At 32.4% G+C, this 27,901-nt stretch overlaps 1 protein-coding gene across 3 annotated transcripts in view; it reads right to left on the bottom strand.

The window, feature by feature from the left end:
• Positions 1 to 27,901, bottom strand: part of LOC106459634 (protein held out wings-like) — a 55,895-nt gene that overhangs the window by 16,714 nt on the left and 11,280 nt on the right. The window contains exons 4-8 of one of the 3 annotated variants that reach the window (XM_013919265.2): positions 20,324 to 20,467; positions 19,787 to 19,877; positions 15,243 to 15,506; positions 14,340 to 14,405; positions 1,162 to 1,247 (exon numbers count right to left, since the gene is read on the bottom strand). In XM_013919265.2, coding sequence (XP_013774719.1) covers positions 1,174 to 1,247; positions 14,340 to 14,405; positions 15,243 to 15,506; positions 19,787 to 19,877; positions 20,324 to 20,467 — 639 coding nt within the window. In that variant the 3' untranslated portion in view covers positions 1,162 to 1,173. The other 2 variants (XM_013919266.2, XM_022386161.1) reach the window with 2 other exon arrangements.

Below are 27,901 nucleotides of genomic sequence, written 5' to 3' on the forward strand. Positions count from 1 at the left end.
AAACACACAATTGTAATATGCACAAAGCAAACAATGTCCTATAACTATCATAATTTTTCTGGCTTTCAAGCTTTAGTATAATGGCTTTTAAATCTTATTTTATGCTTGTCAATCTAAAGACTGCAACAAAGTTTCAAACTGAAGACAAAATATGCAATTATATGTACTGAAAACAACATAATATAATACATTATTTTATAGATTAAAACTTGGCTCTCTATTGGTTATAAATAATATAGTATACCATGTAAAAACTATTGGCAATTTGTGAAACAGAGGATGTGACAGATGGGGATGGCAAGTAAGTCTAATTTTCTAGTTTGTGACTCTATAAACAAATAAGACTGAAAGCTATAAAATCATGCTTTGCCTTAGTAGTATCTATTTCATAATGAGTAATTTACATTAAATTCCATACTTCTCAGAAGGGCAGTAAATAAATTAGAGAAGTAAAAAGACTTATAGAACAGATTGAAGATATTGTTTTGTATTTCCTAATAAAGTTAAGAACTTCAAACTTACATAATAATAATATTTGATTCATGATCTATGTTTTGATGCCAAGTTTATTTATATACATTCATAATAATGTATTTTAATTAAGTTTTGAATGAAACACTCTAAAAGATTGTGACATGCACACTTTTACCTACCTGTACTGAGAGGGTTAACCTGCTCCTCCCTATATTATTTGAACTTACATTTTTTCTCGATATTCTCCTACTGTAAGCAGTTCCTTTACTTTTAACTTTACATTTTTCTTCCTTAGAATTCTTACCTTTCACAAGTGTATGTACATCAGCCTGCATGTAATAATTGAGAATAATTTCTTAACGTATTCAACAGACAATCTTCTGAAAGCAAGCTTTTTGAACAAAAAACATCATATTAGAAAAGAAACTGTCACAATATTTTTCTAGGCTCATAAAGATATGTAATCCTATCCTTAAAATTACAAGCAAATTTGTTACCTATTAGATTAGTAATTAAATGTGGTTTTGTGTGTTTTACGAACATGTTAAACTATGAAAAAAAGTGATGTTATATGACAACTTAGATTACAAAACCTGATTCTAATAATTATTTTTTGTGATAAGTAACAACTTTGCTTATTAGCAACCATTACTAGAGGTTGCTTGAAAACACAAAAGTATAACCAACCTTGGCCAAATTTTATGAAAGAGATCCAGTTCGTGTGTACGGATGATCTCTGATCCCCAAGAGTCTTCGCTGCTTTGCCACACCACCTATTATGCATATACAATACAAAATAAAGAGATAATACATATTTCAGGTTAATAAGCAAATTCTTCTTAACAAGGAGCATTTTGTATACATGCAATTAATTTTCAAATTATGAGCATTTGATACATTGCAATTTGGCTATTCAAATTCTCTGACTTTTCCGAGTATTATACATTTTTTTCTTCAAAGAACCAGATGCACAACAGTTACTATCTTAGTAAGATAGAAATTTCTATTCTGTATAACATACATTCAACTACTGTACATTTGAAGTGTTTAATCCTTTAACACAAGCTTGTACATCCTATAGCTTTGTAAAATTCTACAACTTTCAAAGCACAGAGCTGTAAAAAGTTCCTTGTTTACCACTGTCTACTGTTTATAATATTTCTAAAATACCACATATTTCCAACTGTACATATTGAGATCCTCAAGGAAACAATTGGGCTATTTCTTTTCTGTGGACTTCTGTCTAATGCTAGTGTCCTTTAAAGAGACTCAAAACTCTTCTTAAGCTTTCAGGAGGGTAGTACATAACAAAATTTTGTTTTCAAGCACTAGTAGCAGTAATGTTACATAAAATGAATTTAATACCCAGATACAATGCACATGGACAACGTACATATTTGAGAAACACAGAAATATGTGGAAACAAGAAAGAGATCTTTAGTCGTAAAGTAATTTACAAAATACTCAAATTTCACAACCAGTTTTTATTTCATTTTATAAACTATTAGATTTTATATATTCTGTAGATACCCTAAATAGTGTCAATCAATATGAACACTGTATTAAAGAAAATTGAGACTGTCACACCAAATAAAAAATTACTAGTGTACAGATGAAGAAAGCTTTCTGACAAAACATTAATATATATCAATGTCAATTCACCGAAAAAAAAAAGTGAGATTAAAATAATGCAAATCAGCAGAAGTTTGGCATGAAAAATACTTATATCAATTTTATACATAAGATCCATACTTGCAATAAGATGGTGCAGAAGTAACCTAATTTCATGGTATTTGTAAGTCTTCCATAATAAGATTTTTCAAAGTCATGTTTGTGTTTCACTTTTTTTCTGTTACAATAACTGGTTGGGATGTCATTATTATTTAAAAATAGTGTGGAAGTGATTCTGTTATGAGGAGATCCTGAACTAAGGCAGCTGCAGATTGCAACAAAATTTGAGGTATCCTGAAGGGGAGAATTAATCCTCACTCTCACTTAAGCATTGGTCAATTGTCCACCAAGTTTTATGAAACTGGTTCTTTGACCAATTGTAAATTAGTGGAAGATATACTATGGTAATAGATGAAGACTTTTTGGACACAGTGGTAGAATATCTTTTATTGCAAGAAAAATGAGTATACACCAGAGAGTCTTGTTTTGGATTCTTAAGTAATATAACATCCATCCTTCGAAGCTACTACTTGTCTCATACATTGACAAAAGAAGATTCTAACCAGCATATGGATTATAGTAAATGATTTATGGCACAGGAGGAACTACAAGAACACTTTACCTAGATGTTTTTGACAGAAGAGGCAACATTTTATATTAATGGTGAAACAAACCATCATGTTCGTCAATACTTATTCGAAGAAAACACACACTGAGTTGCAGGCACCTGATGTCATGGAGTGGTTTGTTATAGCCTGACAGAGTATCATGTTGTTAATCCCTTTTTCATCAAGAGGTCACTCACTCAATAAGGCTACCTTGTTCTTTTGCAGGAGCACGTTGGCCCAGGATGACAGTGCACTGCCCCACTCTACATTAAATATAAGAATGTCATTTTTATCTGATAGATGGACAATACATCATGGACCAGTAGTATAGCTTGCATACTCTCCAGATCTTATATCATTATTTTTTTTTTTTTCCTTTTTGGGATACACCAAACATTTGGTGTTTGTCATATATGCACACAACCTGGATTTGAAGCAGAGAATCACAACAATGTGTAAAACTGTAAGTGTTAAAGAAAAGTGGATTACAACCTGAGAAAAACTGGCAGGGTATGCCTTAAGAAAAAAAATACTGTGGTGCACAAAATTTGCATCCCCTTGTATTTGTAACAAAAATGTTAAATATTGTCAACATTTAATAAGTTTTACTTGTCATATTATAGAAACTCTAACTCTCTGAGATTTAAAACAATTCATCTTGTTAGTATAGGATATGTTTTGATTAGGTTAGCTTGCACAGATTGCTTAAAAGAGAATGTCACTAACACTATCACTTTGAAACAAAACAGTATTAAAGTACCAACAGTCAAACTACCACATACATTTTCCCACCTTTTCATATTTTAACCTACTAAACATACTGTTTAATATTCCCTTTTTCTTTTAAACTCTAGCCAGCTCTTATATAGATTTTTGCTTATTCTATATTACTACTTCCTATAACATATTTCTTGATACCCCTAACTACTACTATTGGCCATTATTCTGATTTGTGTATAATTCAGACTTATACTGCATGTAGCAACTGTAATGATGATAAATTCAATACAGAAAAGTAACATGCAGATAAAGATATTACAAATTATCAAGTATAGTACGTGGGATTGGAAAGCAACTTACCCTTAGGGATGACAATGTGTAAGAAAAAGTTGTAAACAATAGTGACACCAGATGACACATTCTGAACTTAGCTATAAAAATTAACTCTGGAAACAAGTATGATCGGATGAAAAAGTGGAGTGTATTTTCATTAATCAATATTCTTCCTTACTCACTAATTATGTGGAATGATTTCAAACTCAAATATTTTGTTAACAACCAAAAAGAAGTAGGTAACTGCCTCAGCTAGGTAATGCTGACAGAATTCACAGCTTCATGCCATTAGCACTAGGATTAGTAAATGTTGTAAAACTGTGAGATAAAGTAAATATCTGCTGGCTGTAGTGATTAGGTGTTTGGACTACAAGCTCTCTATTAGTAAGGTTTCATCCCTGCTGGTGCAAGAGCTCCATTCAGAGCTTTTTGATTTTGCCATAAAATGGATAAAACTGAAGCTGCCTCTCTTATTAAAGGAGGCTATTGACCAAGGTAATACAGGTGATAATGTGACTGGTGATGATAGGTTACTTAAGCTGAAAAATATGCTTTACCAGCTGCAAAAATTCTCCTGCATGAAGTGCTACCTAGATCAAACAGTATCAACAGATTTACACTCTGGAGAAAAATATCCCTGAATGATGTTACAAATCGAATCAGGTGATGCACAGTGGATATCTTTCTATTAAAATAATAGTGTGTATGTGAGAGTAGGACATGAATTAACTATAATTTCCAAAACTTTACACAGACAGCTGGTCAAAGTAAGTTATCCAATTACAAGGAATTTTGAGATCATTCCCAGGCTTAGAAAAAGAAATGAAAATAGCTTGATACCAAAGATCAGAAAACTCCTCCTCCTCCTTTCAGCTCCAGTTAAAAAAGAACTATAAAAAGACCAAGACAGGCAAGACAGATATGGTATTGCAAATTGCAACACATCATCAGTTCAAGGTGATGTACTGATTGGTTATTTGGCATTTTTTGGCACAAAGCAACTAGGCTATCTGTGCCAAACAATTGGTATAAATCTTAAAAGTAAAATTCTAAGACTGAACTAGAATAAAAAAGGCCAATGGCTCGGATAAATTTAAAAACACAATCAAGTTGGACAGTGTCACCATCGCCAATGACACTGTCCAATGTCAGGGGTAGACCCATAGATAATATGTCTAAAATGGTGCCGTCACTCATGGTCGTAACGATGGCACAATAGTAAAATGTCTACTGTTGTGATTTCAGTGTTACAAAGGCCACACATTGGTGGATAAGTCCCAGATAAAAGAAGACAATGAGTAAAAAATCTGTGACCAATGCATAGCCTAGCCAGGACAAATTCCTCCTTATCCTTACAGAGACAAGACGGCCAAAAAGCAACAAAAGGTTTGATCTGGAAAAACTTGTTATGACATTGCTCACTCCAAATCAACTGCCAGCTGATGCAAAGCCATGCCTTGAATACAGAATTGTAGTCCATATATGGGACAGTCATGGCTGTGACAACACCAGAGCAGATGGACTTAGCTGCAAAATCAGCGAGCACATTCCCACGAATACTGACATGGCCAGGTATCCAGAAAAACTGGATAGTAATGCAAGATAGAGAAAAATGGGCCAGTCGTTGTTGAATATCAATGAGAACAGGGTGAGAACTAATATTAAGCAATTCCAGGGCCAGTAGAGATCTAAGAGTATAAATGGTACAATCAGTTTACTGCATTGCTCCTACGTGATCCAGAGAAAGAGGAATGGATTACAACTCAGCAGTGAACACAGAAACTGTAGAGGGGATCCTGCAAGCAACCACTGAGCCACAACAAACAATGACAGAGCCCATAGAGTCACCTGATTTTGAACCATCTGTAAATATGGAAACAGAAGAATGGTTCGAAAGATGTTCTGCTTATAACCATCCCCACTTGTGAATTTTTTTAGAGTCACCTGAGTAAGGAGGTTACTCCCAACTGGGATGGGCTGATCATTGGAGATAGCAACATCATCCAATGTCAGACCCAATTTAGCCAGCTGCACCTGGATATCAAGGCCAAAAGGAGGAATGGCAAACCATTTATACCAAAAGAGCATAACCCACTGTGGAAGGAAGACACAAACCCAGGTGGGATGCTGTGGTAAAGATCAAAGTTTAGTTGCATAATTCAAATGGCAGAGATTAAGAGCAGGTTTTGTTGGACTCGATGTACAAACTGGACTGGAGAAGTGCAGAAAGCCCCTGTACAGAGCTGTAGCCCACGATGGTGAATGGGGTCCAACATCTTCAAGACAGAGGCCCTGGCAGAACCATAGACCCATAGTCTAGTTTGTTTGGATCAACTGAGGGTATGATAGATCTTGAGCATAGAACATCAATCCACTCCACAATAGGTGGAAGGGATGTTCAGTGCCCTTGTACACTTGACATGTAGCTGCTTGATATGAGAAATGAGCCCCAAGAACTTTGCTTCAGGAACCATGGGAAGAACAACATCACCGAGACTGAGCTCATGATCCAGGTGTAAACCTTGTTGGTAGGAAAAGTGTATGCAAATGGTTCTGGAGAAAGAAATGATAAAACTGTTTGCCGTGGTCAACTTCAACAAGCAATTGAGGGCAGTCTGAAGCTGCCTCTCAATAAACCTCATGTTCGACAACCGACATAAGATGTGCAAGTCATCGACACAGAGCCTGTTTGCAACAGTAGGAGGAAGTTGTGTAGTGATAGCATTAATCTTGATAATGAAAAGTGTGAAACTCAAGACAAAGTCCTGAGGGACTCCAAGTTCCTGTGTGAAAGAATGAGAAAAGGTTGAACACACATTGACTTAGAATTGCCTGTTGAGTAGAAAGTTATGAATAAAAATGGGTAAATAACCACACAACCCATAGGAGTGGAGTGATGTATTGCTGGACTGATGTAGAGCAAGAATAAATTCTACTATTCCTCTATTTCATAGGTTTGATAAAATGTAAAAATTGTTCAACATGTAATAAAATATTCATAATGTACCATAATGAAATCAGCAGAGAAATGTGAACAAAATGCTTGGTTTTTATGTACTTTGGACAATCTAATGCATAGCCAGTCAGAAGTGTATATTCAGTCTTATTTTGCAACACCCATGCACAGCAAGAGTTCCATATCAGGCCTTTTGTAATTGTTGTTTTTGATATATTATTGTTCTTTTCACCATCAATTTAAGGGTATTGTTAGCTATTAACTTTACATTTGTTCATTTCTTTTTTTCCTGTTCCTGATCATTGGCATAGAATAAAAAATAGCTTTTTCTTATATTAGAATTATAAGCAAGTCAAATTGTTTAAATCATTTAATTTAATTTTCATTTTATTATATGTAATAAGTTTTTCAACCAATCTTGTCTTCATTTTTATACATATATATACACACACACACACACATACACACATACATATTCATTTCATTTTGGTGTTTTTCTATGCTCTTTGAAGTAGTTACATGGGCAATAAGGCCTACCAAACAGTACCCTTGCCAGTGAAACAACTTAATCCAGGTAAGTGCAAAATGATCCGAGTCATTAGTTCTCTACCACACCTTCTTCCATTAAAAACATTTCCTATCACACTGCAATATCATAATTAAAATGAAGTATAGAATAATAAAACAAGCTTTAAAGAAATCATGACTTTAACTGTGGCAGAAGTTGTTAACAAATATCTTTTCTTCTACCAACATAACACAAAGCTTTTATCACTTTTGTTTCAATCTCAACCTGAGATTCTAATGAAATAGAAGCCACTCTGGCCTGTACAGTTGAAGGGAACAGAAAAAGAGCTTTTATAACATCTTTAGATCACTAGCCTATGACTTCTCAAGTCTGAGATGTAGGTAATTACATCACACTATAACAGCCAAGGTTGAGAAACAGTAACTGGTAAAAACAACAAAACTACATTTGTATTTAAGTTAAAAGGCTCAAATTGGTAATAATTTGTCCAAAACTTTTTTGACTATCATCCTAGGGTACTGTGAATGCCATGATATACTAATAAAAAATTCACAAATCCATACTAATGTGTGATTTGTCTACATTTTTATGTAGAAGATTTAAAAAAATAAAATTTGTATGGAAAAAAAATTTCAACTGAAGTATTTTTTTTTAATATATGGAAGAATTACAAGCATATTTTCAATAATCTTTTTAATTTTATATGTAATTTTAATCTTGGACAATGGGTGTGCTCCACTAGGTGCCTAAGATTTACACAGAATGGTGTAAACTTGGATTAAAAATGAGAATGATTCAGTCAAAATAGGAATGGTTGGCATCTATAGAATGTGTATTAAACCATGTATCTAATCACACAATTTTGCTCAGAAATTATGAGAAAATATTTTCTATCCACATCAATACACAACTGTTAATTCTTTGTATTCTTTGACTGGAAAATTAAATATAATATTGAATTTCCAATAATTCCAGTTTAGAATTTTTAAACAGAAAAAAAAAGAATCACACAGATAGTAGCATATGATAAAAACTACTTACTGGAAATTTCTGAAGTAATTTTAAATACTGAATGCTTTTCACAAATTATGATTCTCTATCGATGTATAGGAAGCAAGTAATATTTGCATAATGCAAGTACATGAGAGGTCATTTGTTTTGTGCTCAAGCTGAGAAGTTCAACTAGAAGGTACAATGTCAATCTAAACTTCAACAATCTTTGCCTATGTCTATCACTTAGACTCTAGATCAACCCCTCAAATGTGCATCCATCACTGAATAATTCAAGTTTATGCTTTGCTTTCTTCCATGAGCATAATCAGTGTCATTAATAATGTTATCATGCAGCAAAAAACATTGTTCAGTTTGCCAATGTAAATTTGGTAGAATATAAGAATTTCTTTCTATTAATTTAATACTATTACCAGAAGTTATTAGAGGCAAAGCATGCAAGAATTTAGTCAGCCTAAAGTAAGCTGTTGTGATTGTTTCCCAAAAAGTAATTGGCAACCCACATGATGATGTAATTTAGTTCAATTAGGCTATAGTTCAGGCTGTACTTGTAGTTCTAACAACTAATGAAAGAAAGCATAGAATAATATGTCAATCACACTTTACCTGCCATATTTAATGCCAAAGAGGCCTTTTGCCCAAAACTAGAGCTAATTAAACTGGCTGTGAAACAACATAGTACTGGGTGATATTTTATCTAACATATTCACTACGGGCTTGGTCGAATCAGCTGAGTTCATGAACTCAAATTAATCTTTATTATAACTTCTAATGTTTTGAGTCTTCATGAAATTTTGCAAACTTTCAAAAATCATTAAGAGTCACCTGTAAACAAAAAAATCAGAATTTTTAATAAGTATTTTCACTAAAAATTTCTCTGTGAATATATGCAGTCAAAGTTTTGACTGCTCCAAGTGCAAAGTGATTTTCATGTTAAGATTGAAAATACTTCTCTTTATCTGAAAATTGTCAAATTTCATTTGCAAAATCTCCAAAATAAAATTTGACCAACCTCATAACCACCATAAAATAAAAATCAATCAATCTAAATTACTTTTTTTTTATTTCTAGAATCACTTCAAATTGTAACATGAAATGACGTTTCTTTATCCCAAATACACCTGTTTCTATTTAAATGTTATTGTTTTATTTCCCTTCGAATTGTGTCTTACTAATAATCCCACCACACAAAGTATAAATCACTTGGTGAACATGTACCTCATGTAATGCATGGGCTACTCACGAGCTGCTCACAGCATACCTCATGAAAAAAACTATTATTATCATTATTTTTCTTTATTTTACCTTATCTACCTAAAAAGTTTCTAATTTTTACATTTCGGTTGCTTTTATAATAACAAGTAAAGAATACGCATGAAAAACAAGAAATATAGTACTTACCCAAGCCATCTTTTTTGCTGTCAACTGTCAATGAAATTTAACTCTACTTTTTTACACTAATGTACTACTACACTAAATAATTTTTTATTTAATTACATAATGCACCTAAGAACACAGAATAAAAAGCAGTCAATGCTTTATAACTGTCATAATTTTCCTGGCTTTCGAGCTATATGATAATAGCTGTTAAAAATTCAGCTGAGCTCATCGAGGTGCTTCCCTTTCCCACAGGAATAAAGTTTGAACTGGAAGTGAAATAGACAATTCTCTGTACAGAAAACAACATAATATAATACGTCACTTGATGGATTAAAAGTTATTTTCCTAAATTGTAAATGTATTTCCAAACATACTTACCTCCTCTGACACTAATAGCTATTTCTCAATCTTCATCTTTACCATCTAACGTTGTGTTCGCTTGCTCCGGTCTTTATATACCCCACTCGACTGCCCTTGGCAATATCTAATTTGCAAAACTTTTAATCAGCCCTTACACATCCTCTATGCAGACAATAAAATCACTTTTTCGCAACTTACCATATTCTGGTCACTAACAAAAGCTCTTAGTGGGGAGGAAGGGAGGGAGAGTGTCAGTGGAGGTAAGTATGTTTGGAAATACATTTTCAGTTTAGGAAAATGATAACTTTTAAAACATACATACCTCTACTGACACTAATAGCTAGAACCCCACATTGAGAAAGTGGAGGGACCAGTGAGGACAGAGATCATACAGAAATCATCTGCAGAGAATAAATAAGTACCACAAATAGTAGTATCAAAGTGGAGAACATTGCACTACATCCAGAACAGTTATGCTCTTCACCAAGAACTACAGAAAATTGAAAAGGGTGAAAATAATACAAGTATGATGGTCCAGCCCTGACCAAACAGCCGAGGTTCCACAACTCGGGTTGGATTTAAGAGGTCAAGGTACCCATATCCCACATTGGTGGCCAGGGCAGTTGGACCACAGATATATATATATATGTGATAGGATCCTTACCAGTAACCACAGAATGATGCATTTTGAACCACCAGATTTACGACAGAAAGAAAACAACACCAAAGTGGACAATCCTTTTGATCAACCTGAAGAAGTCTAAAAGGCAACATCCCAGGTATGGATTGACGGGATCATATGCCATACTCCATCAAAGTCCAGAACTCATCCAGTCTGGATTTACAAACAGTTGTCTTTACTCCCCCACCAAATGGACAAGGAGAATTCTGCTTACCCATGGAATTATGGAGAGGATGTGGAACACTGTCCCTCCAAGGGCCAAAGATGGGACAGCATCACATTTTGGATTTACAAGGAGATAGTGGACCCCTGCATGACCAACATAAGACCTGACAATGTTCCTAAGAGGGTCCACGCACCTACCCACCAGATAGCTAAGAGTCAAATCTAGTCTAGTTTTACGAGTAGACTCCCATGTAGGTTGGTCCTGCTCCTACCAACATCTGGGAAAAAACTTCCAGGGACTCATGTAGGAGGGTTGCCAACTTTGCCCTCCAAGAGTGGAGAAAACTCAACACTCTGAAGGAAAATCCTCTGTTCACCACCCCAGTGACTGGGAACTTGGTGTGGTAAGGACTTCCTAGTAGAAGAAGGGGGGGGGGACAAAAGCATTGGGGAGTATTGAGGAACAGATCTCCGGAGATTGAACCACATTCCCTATTTTTTAAAAGCAAACTGATCTCAATTGATTCAGCTATAAGATCAGCAGGGATTGGCAAAATCACCTTTTAGATTTACTCATGATAATCCATGAGTAACGGTTTATTAGAAATATTGTAACAAAATATCACCATCCAGAATTGCATCCAGATGGTCTTACGGAACACCTCATCTTGACAGAGCCCATTGCAACCAGGAACCGATATAAAGGTTGCTAGTGCAGAATTTAAATACAAGCACCCCCAACTAGGCAACACCCGCCACTGAGTGGGATCCAAAAGAAATCAATAGGGACCCTAGAAAAGAAAAGAACAATAACTGTAAGTCAGATAAAACATTATTCACATTCCCATTAAAATCTAGTAGAGGTAGTCAACACAGCCACAGGGGGAAGGCGAAATCCCATCGAAGAGGAAACTGCCAGATCGTGAAGGTAATGAAATATGAACATGTTGGGAGAAGTCCACATTCCGGTCTGCAAAATATCTTCTAGAGAACAGTTCAACCAGGCAACCAAAGACATTGATAGGTGTCGAATCTGGTAAGAGGTGACATGGAGTATATTGCGATCATTAACAGATAAGCCCAAATAGGCAATATGGATCAAGTTCCGAAGCCATCTGGTTAAAGTAACAGGTGATAAATCCCTGGACACTGCAGGATCCCAATAAATAAAAAGTCTGTTCTTAGGGCCTCGAAACTGTTCCATACGAGGCACCTAACATCTGAGCTCCCTGATGGGACATAACAAACGATCCGGGTTTGATCTACTGTAAAGATGAGAAATTCCAGGTAAATGAATAGCAGAAAAAGACTGGTTACATTCTGTAGCAGCGAGAGTTTTTTGGAATAAATGATCAGTTGGGATAGAGCAAAACATAGATAGAATGATGGAAAGTCCACTGAACATGTATAGCAAATAAATCCAAATGACAGCATCTGGAAGCTAACAGCAATAAAAAATAAACTGTGAGAGAAAGGTGATATAATGAACAGGAGGCCATGGGTTCAAAGGGGTAATGTGATAAAGCATGTAAGACAACCCGAAAGTCCCAATTAGGCAGAAGGTGGCTGATTAGATGAGTCATCAGGAGAAGAAGCTCTGGTGAAAGAAGAAGCAGAAAACAGGGAGTCTAAATTCTACCCAGAATATCCTGTTTCAGAATGAAAATTCAAATCAGCACTTCCCAGAGATAACCCCAGGCCACATGAAGGACTCCATATCACCCTGAATCAGGTCACTGACAGCTTCCATGCAAAAAACAAAATACAAGTTCAATGAAATATATCTTTGGATAAGAAAACAAAGAATTCCTGATTATTAGAAAGTGAAAACTAAGAAAATGTAAATCATAAAACGTTAGTCTGGATGCTCGCGTTTTGTCGAGAAAAAGTGATTTTATTGTCTGCACACAATTCTTATATACAGTACCTGCATACAGGGCGCATAAGGGCCGGTGTAAAGTTTTGCAAATTAGATATTGCTGAGGGCAGCCGAGTGGGGTATATAGAGACTAGAGCAAGTGAACACAACATTAGATGGCAAAAATGAATATTGAGAAATAGCTATTAGTCAGCGGAGGTATGTATGTTTTGGAACTTTGGCTTTATATTTGTTATAAATAATGTAGTATTAACCATCAGAGAGAACTACTGGCTATTTCTGTAAGAAAGGATGTGACAGGTGGGCATGGAAAGAGGGGGTCTGAATTTCTAATTTATGCCTCTGTAACCAAACAGGATTGAAGGCTATTCAAAAATCTGCTTTACTTGACTAATAACAACATTATAATGAGTGATTTATGTTAAATTTCGTACTTCTCAGAGAGGTGGAAAATAGATTAGAGAAGATGAAAGAAGACCTAGAGAGCAAATGTCACAATTCTCATACTAGGGGGAATTGATGATTTTCTTTTTAATAATGCCCTATAAAATTAGGATCTTAAAACTTATATATTATTAAAATGTGGATTATTAGCTAAGTTTTGATGTGAAGTTTATACGTATACCATGATAATAAAGTAGTTTCATTAAATTTTGAATTTAATTCAGTAAAACCTTGTAACAAGCACAGAAATTGATACTTGTATGGAGAGTTACACAAATTAATTGCAATGGTTCAGACCTAAAAATTACAGCAACAGGAACCAGAGTGCACACCATGTCAAATTTGCATATTTCTTGTATTATAGATGCATCCAAACGTTGTAATTATTTGTGGTATGCAGGAAAACAATAATACTTGCTTGTGCTTGATACATAAGAAATATCTTATTAGGGATGCAGTTACTTGTCAAAAGAATATTGTCTGGTATATATTTTAGAGTATCAGTGCACATGAAAGCATACCAGAAAAAAATGAAAGTGTATCAGTACTGATATGTTAAGATGGGCTGTGGAGAGTCCTGCTATGAGCATACTTGTAGATCTACTTAATGTTAAAATAAATATTATCTCCATGACCCCCACTAGACACCTTCAAACATAATTAACACACAGAACACCAGATATTCAAATAGTAGCTAAAGAAAAGCCTATACCTCAGTGAACATTTCATCTAGGACTAATTCTTTCATAAACAGTTATGAAAACGATATAAATTACTGATGACAGAAATTTAAGATTTACTCCTCTGGAATATTATTTATCAAAAGTGAAATTAAGAAAAGGCAAAGTTAATGAGAACTACCATTCAGTTTTCCAGCATGTTTTACAGTTTATGTGTCTGGATTATTCACTTATTTATCATTCCTCTTACTATGTCATACTAATTCCCTGCAGTAAAGCAAAGCTGAGAAAATTAACTAAAAAACACTCATCATACTGATTGTGTAAGCAAGCAACTATGCTGGAAAAACCTAGAAACTAATGACTGTTTGTGGTAAGTCTAAAGTTTGAGAATGTTGCTCCTTTACAAATACTTAGCATGTTTTTACATAGTATACTTATGCTTACCCAATGTGCCTTGACTTCCTTGATAATTATGCATGGTCAACATTCCTAATCCCTGCAATACAGTTGCTATAACAGGCAACAAAGAATTGAAAACATGCATCTAAGACTAGTAAGATAATAATAACTGACTGCTAAATTCTAATTTTTCTGATTCCTGAGAATGCATGCTTAAAACAAAGTATAATGTTGAATTTTACATGAAAACAATAAACTGGAATTTACTTTTGCTTTGCTTTTTTTTTCTACCATAAATTACAAATGGTATGTAACCCAACTTAAGACAATTGAGCTATGATTGCCAAATGAATCTTACTGTGTTAGGTTTTCCACAGTATTGTATCTTTTTTTCTCTTAAAATTTTTCAATGTTTAAATCTAGAAATATACATCTTAGTTACCCAACTTGTTCAACATACCAACAAATACTTTTTATACATAACTCAATCAGTTATTTCTATCTCAGAAACCAAAAATTAATCTGATAAATGTCTAAATAATATTATATATTATTTAAACTACTTAATATATGTATATATCAACATAAATATATGAACAAAATTAACTAGTAATAAAACAACAGCAAAATATATACAATTTTCTCTAGAATCAGGAAACTTGTTAAAAAAAATATAAATTTAAAAATATATTATCCCCCCCCAAGAAAAAAGTAGGAGAGAAAAGCTCAATAGTGCTTCTGAAAACAAGAAAATAACTTATTTTCTGAAAAACAATAAAAATTAAACTTGGCAATAAAAAAAATATAATTTGCTACTAAAGGTAGTAAAATAGTCTTGACAAAAACACTGTCCATTTAAAGTTTCAACATAAGTAAGAATATTATAATATATTCAACTGAAGGAAATGACTGCAATAAAATACAACTCTTGTCAATCCAACAACCCACCAGCAGCAGAATGGTCAAGCCCTGGATACTGAGCTAAGAAGGGTGATGTAAGTGCAGCATACTGGTAATCTGTGTAAGGAGAGTAGATGAGGCCTCCACCTGCAGGGTTGATAAGTTGAGTAGGAACACTTCCATTCACCAAAGAATTAGATGTTGGCACTGGATGTCGAGGAGAAAGGATTAAAGGTGCTCCGATTGGGTTAGGTATGCGAAGAGGGGCTCCCAGTGTTATTGGTGGAGCCATTAACTGAGGAATTTCTGACTCTGAAATGAATAAATCCATTGAGCTATTAAAAGAAACATAACAAGTGCAATCTTTTTTTTTTTAAACATTACAGTCAGTATTACATATCTACTACACAATATTCCACTTAATTATTTAGTTTTGGACAAGCATACAGTAATACAAAAAGTTAGTTTCTACTATTCTAGGAGGTTATATGAAATAAAAATGCAATAAAATAACACTAACTACATTTTAGAAGACTTTGAAACACAAAAGTGACCTTTTACAATATAAAATTTGACAGAACTTGTCTTTTGTATAAATAAAAAAAAAAAGACACAAATGTACTGATTAAAGTTTATGTCAGATCTCAAGTGTTCCTTAAATCCTATGTTTATAACTTGTCAGCTGGTAACAAGCATCAGCCAGAAAGATAACAAATTTTAGTCTGTAAATATTTTTTAATGCAAAACTGATTAAACACAATATACTTAGAACTGTGACTGTGGTATAGCATTACTTTTATAAAAAGAAAACAATTTCAATAATCAAATACATCCTATTATTATATATTTTCTGCATATTAAACTTACATTTAACTCAGTTTCAGACTAATGCAAGTACATACAATTCAATTTGCACTTTAACTTCACACATATAACTTAAATCTGAGAATCTTAAATAAATCCACTCACACATTTCTTTTTTTTTTAATGTTGAAGTATAACTGTTTCCAAGATAAGCATTTTCATAAAATGGGTAATTCTTAGAATTTTGAGTAAAACAGCAAAAGGGTATACAGAGGATTGAGTACACAAGGTTATAATGATTTTGAATATATAAATCATCATTATTATTCATTTGAAGCTAAGTAAAAAGCTACACAATGGGCTATCTGTACTCTGCCCACAACAGGTGTTGAAAACCATTTTATATTGTCATGTTTTCAGACTTACCACTGGGCCACTGGGGGTGCAAATCAGCAAGTCACATGACAAGATCAGTTGAGACAGTTGCCGTGGAATGGCATGTATCAGACATACATTTTGACATTGATCATATGTAGTGTGATGCCACCAAAAACTGGTTGCTCTTTGGAAGAGTATGAATCAGCCCTTTCTAATGCAAGATATTCATACATCCAAATCATAAAGATGTGTTCAAACTGAAGACTTGAAATTTCCAAAATGGAGATATTCCTTGTACTTAATGGAATTGGAAAGTAATATAGACCAACTTGGGGCACCAGAACAATTTTTGTAGAAACCTGCAACAAATACCCCTAGTGGTGTTAAGCATAGTGTGGCACATTGCTAAAGGGGAGAATCTATAAACACAAAGATCATTGGCAAAAGCCATACATGTGTCCCACACAACAGTACACAACCTAATCAAGAAAGAACTCTTATCTGTAAACAAGGCAAATAAGGCACGAGTTTACATAAAGAAGGCTTCTAGTTAAACCTCCCATTAATCATCACATACTTCAAGCAGATTGAAAATGTGAATGAAATGGGTATTCATGCTATTTCATACAAACATATCAGTCAAGACACTGAATGCAGTGCCTATGGATTTCTGTACCAATGAACTGTTGATGTGTGCTGGGAAACAGTCATAATTGTATACTAAATGGATAATAGAATGAAGGAGGGAGAAGTGGTGGGGTTTAGACATAACAGCCTTATGCAATGGAAATCATACTGCAAGATACATCAGATAGAGCACAGTTGGACATGGCAACATGGACTGCAATGACATAAAGGCTCTAAAATAGTTTAAAATAATGTATTCAACCTATTTATTTATTTTAAGATGAACAAAATTATATTTTGTAAGTATATACAAAGGCTATAGTGATTTTGCTATGTTACACACTGTCACTATAGGCAAAAACACAAGTAATAATGATTTTGCTATGTTACACACTGTCACTATAGGCAAAACACAAGTAATAATGATTTTTAGCTTTCACACTTTAACATGTAAAAAAAAATTTTTTTTTAAACAGTACAATTTTTAATGATGGAACATTATAAATACACAAGTTATTAAACTGAAACAAAACAATCTATAATGCTGCTTGCTTCCTTGTACTTTAAATTTTACAGCACTTAAAATATTTTCCACAAAGCTGATTAAACATACCATGTCATTTGTACTACGTGCACTCCAAACTTTTAATTTCTGAAACACAATCAACCTTCCTTGGTATGTTTAAATTACATCTAAGTACAACTAAAAAAACTGTTTTATAATCTGGTTTTGTCTTCTGTTCACTCTTATATCACCATGTGATAGACAAACGTATATACTGATCAATTAAATTTACATGTACATGTATATTTTCCTCATTTAACTACAGATATTCATATGTTCCTATTAAAGTTTTAATGTATTATTAAATCATTTAACATGTTTATATTACAATTCATATCATTCCAATATTTTGATGAGAATTTTCTCATGAAAGTTAACAGATAAAAAAACTTTTAATTCTTAAAATTCTGTCTACATTTTTTCAGATCTCATCAATAACTTGGCAAGTTCCAACTATTTTATAAAACTATGATGACAGGTTTCCATAAATGACCAGATCCCAAATTCTTGAAAATGTCTTAAGTAAGGTAATAAGGATTTCTTAGTACTGTACATATATATGCAATTTCACATATTTTAATACGTTAATGTATAATGTGATATGTCAAAACTCTGGAATTAATTAGAAGTCATTATTGTTTACAAAAATCACTTTTTGTAAAAGCTTAAAACATTAGTTACAAGAATTAAACATGAAGCATGTGCAATGCTTGGAAGAAATATGAAAAAACTGGCAATACAAATAGTATTCTTTACTCATAGTCTACAGCAGCCTAACTTAACATAGTGTAATATAGGTGCTTCCACACTACCAAATATATTTACTTCATGTTACAGTAACAGTATTTGATGTAAAATCACTTGGTCTGGACTAATAGTTAGCAATGAGTGATAGTATTCCTATACAGTTTATCTAAATGTAACTGAGGAATATTGCTGCATGATTTTAACCGTTATAGCTTCCATGTATCCCCAGAGAACTTAAATACCATTGATAACAGGTTTGCATTGGCCACCCACAACAGATAATTGAATGTTCCATACTCTTTCTCATGCCTGATGCTCATTTTTGTCTCAGATTGCTTATTCTCTACAAGTGTTTTTCCAACAACAATATATACTTTGAGGCCACACCAACCAGCTTCTTATACAGTTCTAGTTGTCATTGCGTACTTGTTATCTCATCCAGATCCCCGACAAGTTTCTTTTTTTTACTGGTAAACCTTATGATGGTGGGAAGTGAACCCATTGGTAGGTATTTGATATCAGTGTCAGTAAGGTTGGATTTCCCATCAATATCAGGTCATTTCGAATACGTGCACAGTTCCTGTACTCTACTGCATGTCTTTCATACAGTACTAGCAGAAACATGAAGTTAGATTGCAACCTTTCTCATTGAATATTCTTCCTCTTCTAAAATTTCCATCATCTGAAGGTGTTATTTAGTGTATTTCAATTCTGGGTGCTACAACTTTCATAACGCATATCTGTATCTACTACTGCTACAATATGACTTTATATGGCCTTTACACTGGGTATATGATGCTCTAAGGTGGTAACTGAATGTCTAAGTGATGGCCATTAAGATTTGTACACATAATATGTTTCATTTATAATCCATAGCACTGGATTATGAAAATTGTGGATATCCAGTTCTAGGTATGCTGAGATGAACATTTTTGATGTACGTGTTCCTTATTTTTTTCTAATGATGAAAGCCTAACAAAAGACCTTAAACTTATGCATTTTATTGTAACATTATACACAAGTGCCAAGAAATAATACTCATTTTATTGTAGTCAAAGTTTATTCACTTGGCTATACTATGTGCAAGAAATAGTATTTACATGTATTTACAACTGTTAATAATCTTTATTTCACATCGCAAAAAAAAACTTTCCTAGATAAAATTACTAGTCATCTCATTTTAACACATAATAACTTGCACTTGAAAAGTGTACAAAAACTTCTTTCAAGGGGGGAAACAAGCCAAAACAGTACACACGGTAACAATGGTTCACATGTTTGAAGTAATGTTTTATTTTAATATTTCACAAGATATGTATTTTCAATTTTAAAGTCTGACATAAAATACCTAAAACTGATATAAGCACTGTTATGAAGTTCAGTTCATTTAAACAAACTAAAGAGAGGTTATAAAACACTTATAAAATTAATGTAATTAATGTGGTTAAATAATAAAATGAATGAACTTTACTAGTAACTTTTGTCCCACTCTCTCTGTAAGTGCCTCTGATGATAGCTAGCTCCATAAGCTGCCTTTTCTTTAATTCATCTTCTCCTTCAGTCTAAATATTTGATTTAAACATTAACAATCAGGGAAATGTTAAAACTAAAGCAATTACAATCTTCAAATTATTTTCATATTGTTATCTCCTCCTATAATTAAACTGAACTTGAACTAAAACAAAGCTCTTAGTTAGATATATTACACACATAATCAAGTCATGTAAATCGAATAGCAAACCATTAAAGTATAACTAATCACTTAAACATTTGTAAAATAACAATTTTATAATGAATTATTCGTTAAAAACTATTCTTAATATTAATCAAAGTAGGATTGGAAAATTTCTAATAATAACCAAACACAAATTTTTCTTTAATGTTAATAATAAATAAACTCAAAAAATCCACTTTTTTTATTATTATTATGAAAGATTTAGTATGCTTTGGTTTATGCATAATTATGTACTTCAAAAGCCAAAACTGCAGAGAAAAATCAAAAACTAACCACTGGAATTAGAAGTTTCTTTACTTCATTCTTAGCATGTTCTATTTTTAGAGTGGCTCGATTTCGAGTGTCCTCTACTTGGATTAAAACATGTAGATCTTCAGTAAGGTGTTCATAGTTGGGTTTTCCTTTAGACTGTTCTTCCTATTCAACACATGGACAGAAATCATATACATTATACAACTATTCAAATTATATATACATATCGATATGCAAACTAAGCAACAGCTATTTTTGTTAACCTATTATAGTTGATTTTGGGTCAACTTACTTTGGTTTAAGGGACATTCAATATCAATGATTGACTTTGGCATTAATAATAACACCATGAATTTATACGAAACTGTTTTATGTGCTTTGAATAACATGTTTAAATGGTTAACCTCTTAATTGAATCAACCAGAAAATTAAATAATAATTGAAATTTATAAAATTGTGGTTATGGCAAGACTAAAAAAAAAATCTTACTGTCATAAAGAAAGGTCAATCATCCCCTTTAAGATTTATAAATTGTATTCTCACACAACATTGGCTTTGCATATAAACCTTGTATGCTTAGTTTTTTGCCCTAGCTGAGGAAAACAAACCAAGGTATAGACAAAACATGAAGTATATTTTCTACAGTAAATGTAATTGTCTTTATAAATCATTGTTTCTTAATTTCCTACTATATCAGCTTAATGTGTTTCTTTAAATAAGAATCATCCCTTCAGTTAACTTGCATGTAAATCAGTCTGATGATGATCAATCACGTGATCTGAAATGTAAATAATTGGTCAATTAGTTTATGTTCCTAAGCCTTTGAAATTTGTGACATTTTATTTTAGTATAAAGAATAGTCACCACAAATTCATTAAATTAAAGGCAGTCTGCCATCAATAGTACAGTCTTAAAATCAGTGTTGATAATGTCCCGAGGTATATTCAGCTTATCCTCTGAAAGAGTGTTATCCAAGGTAGCTTTAGTGTGTAGAGTGAAGCCGTGAAGCCACTTAATCAGGACGCCACTCAAGGAATATGTATTTGGCTGAAGTCAGGACCAATTAGAACATCATATAACAACACAAAGTGAGTGTAGGATGTGTTCCCTATAATTTGTATAGCATTAACATTAAAGGTGCCATTCCATAGAATCCAAAGGTAATTATGTCCATCAATGCTTATTCCTGCCCACACCAAGGGGTAGTATTTGTCTGCTTCTGTTGTGGTTGATGGTCTGCCTTGTCTAGCTGTCTATGTACATATACCATTGGTTTAAAAGTGATCACATGTTCTGTCAATGACACTTTAAGACACCAGTGGCCAATTTTCAACAGCATGTTCTGATTGGCCAGATCATATTTGCCCCAAGATTCTCCAAAAATGAAATATTCAACTGTTTTCTTTGGGGTCTAGCATGTTTAATGACAAATATGGCATAGTTTAAGCTATGTGACTCAATTCAATGTACTATAGTGATGAACAATATACTGCATCAGTATTTACGATAGTCATTATCTTAAAAAAAACAAAAAAGATAAAATTACAGTTTATTGATCTAAAATTAATTATTGTAATCATCATTTTTGGATACAGTACAAAAATTTATCAATAATTTTACCAATCATGTCTACTCATTAGCATGTCTATCACATAGCTTGTTGCAATTATGGAATGTTCCAATTCATCTCAAGTACCTTCAGAAAAATGCAAAAAAGTGTAATTTCATGATCCAATAAAATGCCACTCAAAATGTAGGGTCAGAAAATGTACTTATTTTATGATTTGTTTTTTAAAGATTATATTCATTAATCAGTTTTTAAAAAAATCACACTTCACAGAGACACATCTTATAGGAATAAATAGTAAAGAAAGGTAGTTAAAAAATAGTTCTGCATTATAAAATTAAATGTCCTGTACGAAAGAAAATTTAACCCTGTAATTTCAAAAGCAAACTAAACTTTTAACCAAAGTTAATCCACACTGTGTGAGCAATGAGCACAAGCAAATTTATATTTATTACATTTTAATTTTACAAAAGCTGTACTAAATAAAGTTAATCTTCCTAGAAGATAACCTTGTGGTCAGTCTGTTCATTAACAGCTGGAAGATAGTGAAGGAGATGCTTATAAATAATTTGTTGCCATATACATACACTCTCGAGCTATAAAGATGTTATTTATGGAAAATATGTTTATAAATGAACTAGACTATCTTTATAAGTATAAACGTAAGTATATTTAATTAGCCATACCAATTTCCAGGTTGAATTTTAGTTTTGTTCTAAGTATGTAGTTTGCTCTGGTTGGAAGTTAATATTAATTAGTACATGAAAAAATGTCACAGAAATAAGCAGCATGCAAGAAAATGTTAGGGAAAACGAGCACTGTTAAAAAAAAAAGCAAGAGATGCAGGTATTTTTTGGTTAAATCTATTTTTTAATTAATTGTCTCCCATGTGTTTTATCTATAGATCTAATACTTAGAATTATCCAAGCAAGTATGTTGTCTTGTGTAACATGATCCAATAATGTATGGATGACTTGCCATCATAAAAACACCTGTTGATTTAGTTACATGTTCTTGCTCTCAGTGAATCAGCTGATAGAACATATGGTAGTTAATCAGCATGTGTCGTGCCTTTGATAATGGGGAAAACAAAGGTAGAGTTGACAGCTTATTTTTAACATAATAATTGTATGGGAATGTTTCAACCTTAGATTATAATTATAAGTCAAGAAAGCTGTGGAGAAGAACCATATTACTTGCATGGCATTTTGCTGGCATCTGAATCATGACAAGATTTGTACGCAACTGGGATTTGAATGAGGAAAGTAGTGATGATAGGGGAGCTGTACTTATTTATACAGATGTATTCCTACTCATTCCCACAAAAATATATGAAGTATAAATTTGGATTAACATTATACAATCAATAATTCATTAGTATAAAGATGATACTGCTTGTTTTTACATTTATTTTATCTTGAAAAATATGTTGAATTTTCTAAATTCTTAATAATAATTACTGTATAGCAATATCCTAATAGTGACAGGATTAAAATGCAATAAAAACTAGGACATGCCATGATCTGTTCTCAATCAGAAAGTATTTTTTATTATGATACTCCTACATATAAATTAGTGACATGGAATCCATTTTTTTTCATGTTTGAAATTTATTGCCTTTTAAAACACTGCTTTCATAGAATTAATGCTTTTACCTGGTGGTGGCTCAGTTCGAGTGGCAGAATGCTGACTACAACCGATACTTGTATGGATGGCCTATGGTCATCAAAGAAGCATTTATAAATAGCACACTTCCTGACTCACCAATAAACTAGTTACACTAAAACTGAGCCTACTTTGATTCACTTATGTTGTGCTTAGAGTGGTGTGAATTATGCCATACATCTAAAAAACAGCCATAATAGGGTACCTGGCAATAAAGTAACATGATATAACAGTGATAAAGTAGAGTTAAAAGAACAAGAACCCTTTAACATTTCAACAACCCTTTCAACTCCTACACCTGAGGTCCATACTACTTGCAATGTGAAAAGCAGACATCTGATATTATACTGTGCTTATAGGAAATATATATGAACTGGTTTCTAAGGTCACTTCAAAATTTGGGTCAAGATGTACAGGTACGATGTTATCTAGTCATAACTGTTAAGTAACTGAAATACAAACTTCTATATGCACTTATATCTTTGATTTTTTTGTTTTTAATAGACGTTCAAAATCAGCAACTTTAGATATGGAAAATTACAAACAGGTTACCAAATCCTCTCATTTCTTTTGAAACTGAGAATCTACATTATTCTGATAAGTACAAAAATTATGTGATAATATTGCAGTAACAAATTTAATTGTTGCCCATCACTGTTTCAAAGTTACAGCTGAGACAAGATTCTGTGAAACCATTATAAATACATGCATGGTGTAAATCTAATGACTAATCAAAATAATTTACATTTCAACTTGCATGACTAATAGTCAGATTTCTGATTTATCTAAGATTCAAGTGGAGAGTGGGAAGATGATGATTGATTGACATTATAAGTAATTGTTTCCCTTATCTAAATATAATGTTACATATTCTACCTATTCTGTAACAGTTTTGTACAGTTTAATACAAGTTTCATTATCTCTATTATCTCTGTTTCCTTATTATTATGCTCCTGTATTTAATATGAAAACTTTTAATACCTTTATTAACACAAAAATATCAATTTACTTAATTTTTTCTACAGATTGTCTACGCATTTTTTTTTTCCTAATGAACAAATTTAATGATTAAGCATACTAAATGTGAAAGGAATACTTTGCAGAATCATTTACAAGCTTTTTCATCACTGTATTCTTAAACCTAACTCTGGTTGTGTTACTCTCTTAAATGTTGAAATATAAAAATTCTGCAATTTTATGCTCATTTTTATTAAATGCTTTGAGTAGAATCATATTCTAACTTTAAGAATTGACTGTTATCATTAACTGAGAATGGCACTCTAGAAAATATAATTCAAATGAAAAATAGTACTTAAGATCCTGTAACCTGCTAAAACAAAATTAGGCCTAGAAAAATGCCTGGTAATTAAATACTAAAATTGTATTTTAGCCACAACCTAAATATCTATCAATTCTCTAGTAATGAAGCATTTAAGTTATGGTTTGACCATGACAGCTGGCAAACTACTGGAAATCAATAGGCCTAAAAACTGCTATAAAAAGTTAACCTCAAATGACTTGATTTTTTATAAGCATTTATATTAACAGAGCAAGTTCAAAATCTAATAAAATTCTATTAATGCCAAACAAGTTACAAAAATATTGGAGTTTATAATTTCTATCAGTAAATATGTTTTAAGAAAAAAGCTTGAATTCAATTTTCATTTATTTTTACATTGTTTAGGTGTTAAATATTTCCAACATGCAGTCTGAAAGAACACATTCCAAGATAAAGACACAGATCATTTTAAATATTAAAACTTAAACATTGACACAAGTGAGTGTAAAAATAAGAAAAGACTTATGTAACTACCTTGCCTGTGACCCAGTGCTGACTCAATCGAGCATACATGTAAATATGTTTAAACAAACATTACAATAATGCACTAGTATTTACTTACTTCATTGTTTATCCTTTTGAAACCAGAGGGAGAAAAAAAATTCTACATTAGTTAAGAAAATTAATAAAAGATTAAATATAAAAACATTCTTTGTATTTACAATACAAATAAATATTATAGCAGAAAAATGTCTAAAAGAATTATGGAAAAAAACAGATTGAAAAAAATGCAATGTACCATATTTCTCTAACTACGTGCAAGAAAATTAAACCTTTGTATACTATTATACTACAGTGGTATATGACTCCTCCTATAGTTTTATATGTTTTTGACGAGATTAACAGTACCTTATTATATGTGATTACTTCAATGTTTTATTTTTTAACATGTTTACCCTTTTATATTACATTTCTGTATTACTCAAGCGATGTTGTTCATGTCATTTTCTTATTGTTTGAACTATCAACTGTTTCACCAGAAAGTTTAAGTTGATGCTTTTGGGATTCATCTTGACTTGCATATTTCTACTGGACAACATGACCAGGTGACAAAATTGGATCACCTGGATTGCAAATATATGTCCAAGTACAGTGGCAGTCACGGGATACTCATGAGTATGAGGCAGTTATTTCACAAAACAAAGCAGCCAGACATAATGTATTCATACTACCATGTATGTATACCAAAACACTGCTGTTACATAGATAACATGTGGTTAATTTTATTTTTTTCTACTAGATGGCAGAGTATAATCAGACTACTAATTGGGAAATCCAATAACATAAATATTTTTTGAGTATTTAAATGAGCATTATACAGACATTTTGAAATTCTGAAGGCTTGACTATAAAAAAACTACTGTAGGTATATATAATATAGTAGTTATGACTAGCTGTTACAATAATATTCATGTACAGTGATCAGACTTTCCAATTTTATTTGACCAAATAATGTTGAATGTGGATGTTTCACAGCAGTTTTCTTTTTCATTAAATTATTTTGATATTGTTTATAACTGTTCAATGAATACTAACTGATCTCTGGAAATCTGATAGTTTTTCTAATACTTAATCAAGTTATATATTACAGATCTCTGTACTTTTTGAAAAATGTTGCTGTTCATAATAATTGGCTACTAATTTAGCTTATAAACATACTCAGTGCTCCAGATAATTTTTTGTAAGGAGTAATCACTCATAATTCTGTAAGCAGGCATAATTTTAAATTTTTTACAAAGTCCAACAGTAATCTAACTAATTATGAATTATTTTATATTTCAAAAAGTGAAATTTGGTACAGGTTTCATTTAACAAATAATAGACACAAATAACAACATTTTATTTTATTTTTTTACACAAAATTGGATCATTCACGAAAGCACAAATAGAAACATTTGGCAGTTAGCACTTATTTTTTGCAGCTCTACTGTGTGAACTGCACAGATCTTGCACAGAACTTCAGAAAGCTAAAAGAATGGGCCTACTGTACTCCCATTAAACAGTTAGAACCATATTTGTTTTTATACAGCAGCAAAATAACTTTTCAACATTTTAAGGCCGTAAATTGGCTGATTTTTGGTTGGGAATTGTGCCAGTATGACTCTTATTGGGAGCACCGATACTATAATTTATTTCTTTATGAATATGAAATTAAATGTGCCCATTTTTGATATTAGTTAAATGTTCTGAATTTTGTAAAACTCCTTTATTTATATTTTTCTAAAGTTTTATGTGAACATTTTCATATCATTATATACTGTTCAATAATATTATTTCTGCTCCCAACATAGTATGTACACTTGAACTCTGACCTTAAAGTCTTCAACAGATATTGGTGGATTACTCGCTTTTGTTGTCAGAGTATGAAAACTACTTGCATAATGCTCAAAAACATCACTCAGTGATCAGTTTCAATGCTATGTAATCCTAAGGGAAAGAAAGTATCTTTGACACATCTCACTTCTTTCTCCAATGAGAAAAGTAGCATCACATTTATGCAGTTATATAGGTACAAAATATAAATAATATGCAAATAAATAACAGCACTACAATTCAAAATTGCAGGTATATCAAGACCTACTCGTTCAAATTATCACGTTTCCTATGTAATGCAATGTAAAAATGATCCACCTCTCCAAAATGCACTGTTCAAAAATGCTCTGCATACTTATATCCAAAAACAATAAGAGTTCAACAGAAGTAAGAAGAATTAAATAAGGTGTTTTTTAGGCCATACCCACCAGTTTAAGATTTAAAGTATTTTCACTACAATAAAAGCAATGTTACCTGATTACTCTAAGTTTGCTTATTACTTATTCATTATTTGGTTTCAAACATTGTAAGGTAAAGCTTAATAATCAAAACTCCTATAGTACAGAATATATTAATGTTATTTTAACTTCATTTGCTATTTACTTAGGTTACTTTATGACTATGTGGTCAACACTGATTAATTGTTTGTTTGTTTTGAATTTCGCGCAAAGCTACACGAGGGCTATCTGCGCTAGCCGTCCCTAATTTAGCAGTG

This window comes from Limulus polyphemus, unplaced genomic scaffold (genome assembly GCF_000517525.1).
Source record: "Limulus polyphemus unplaced genomic scaffold, Limulus_polyphemus-2.1.2 Scaffold640, whole genome shotgun sequence".
NCBI lineage: Eukaryota > Metazoa > Arthropoda > Merostomata > Xiphosura > Limulidae > Limulus > Limulus polyphemus.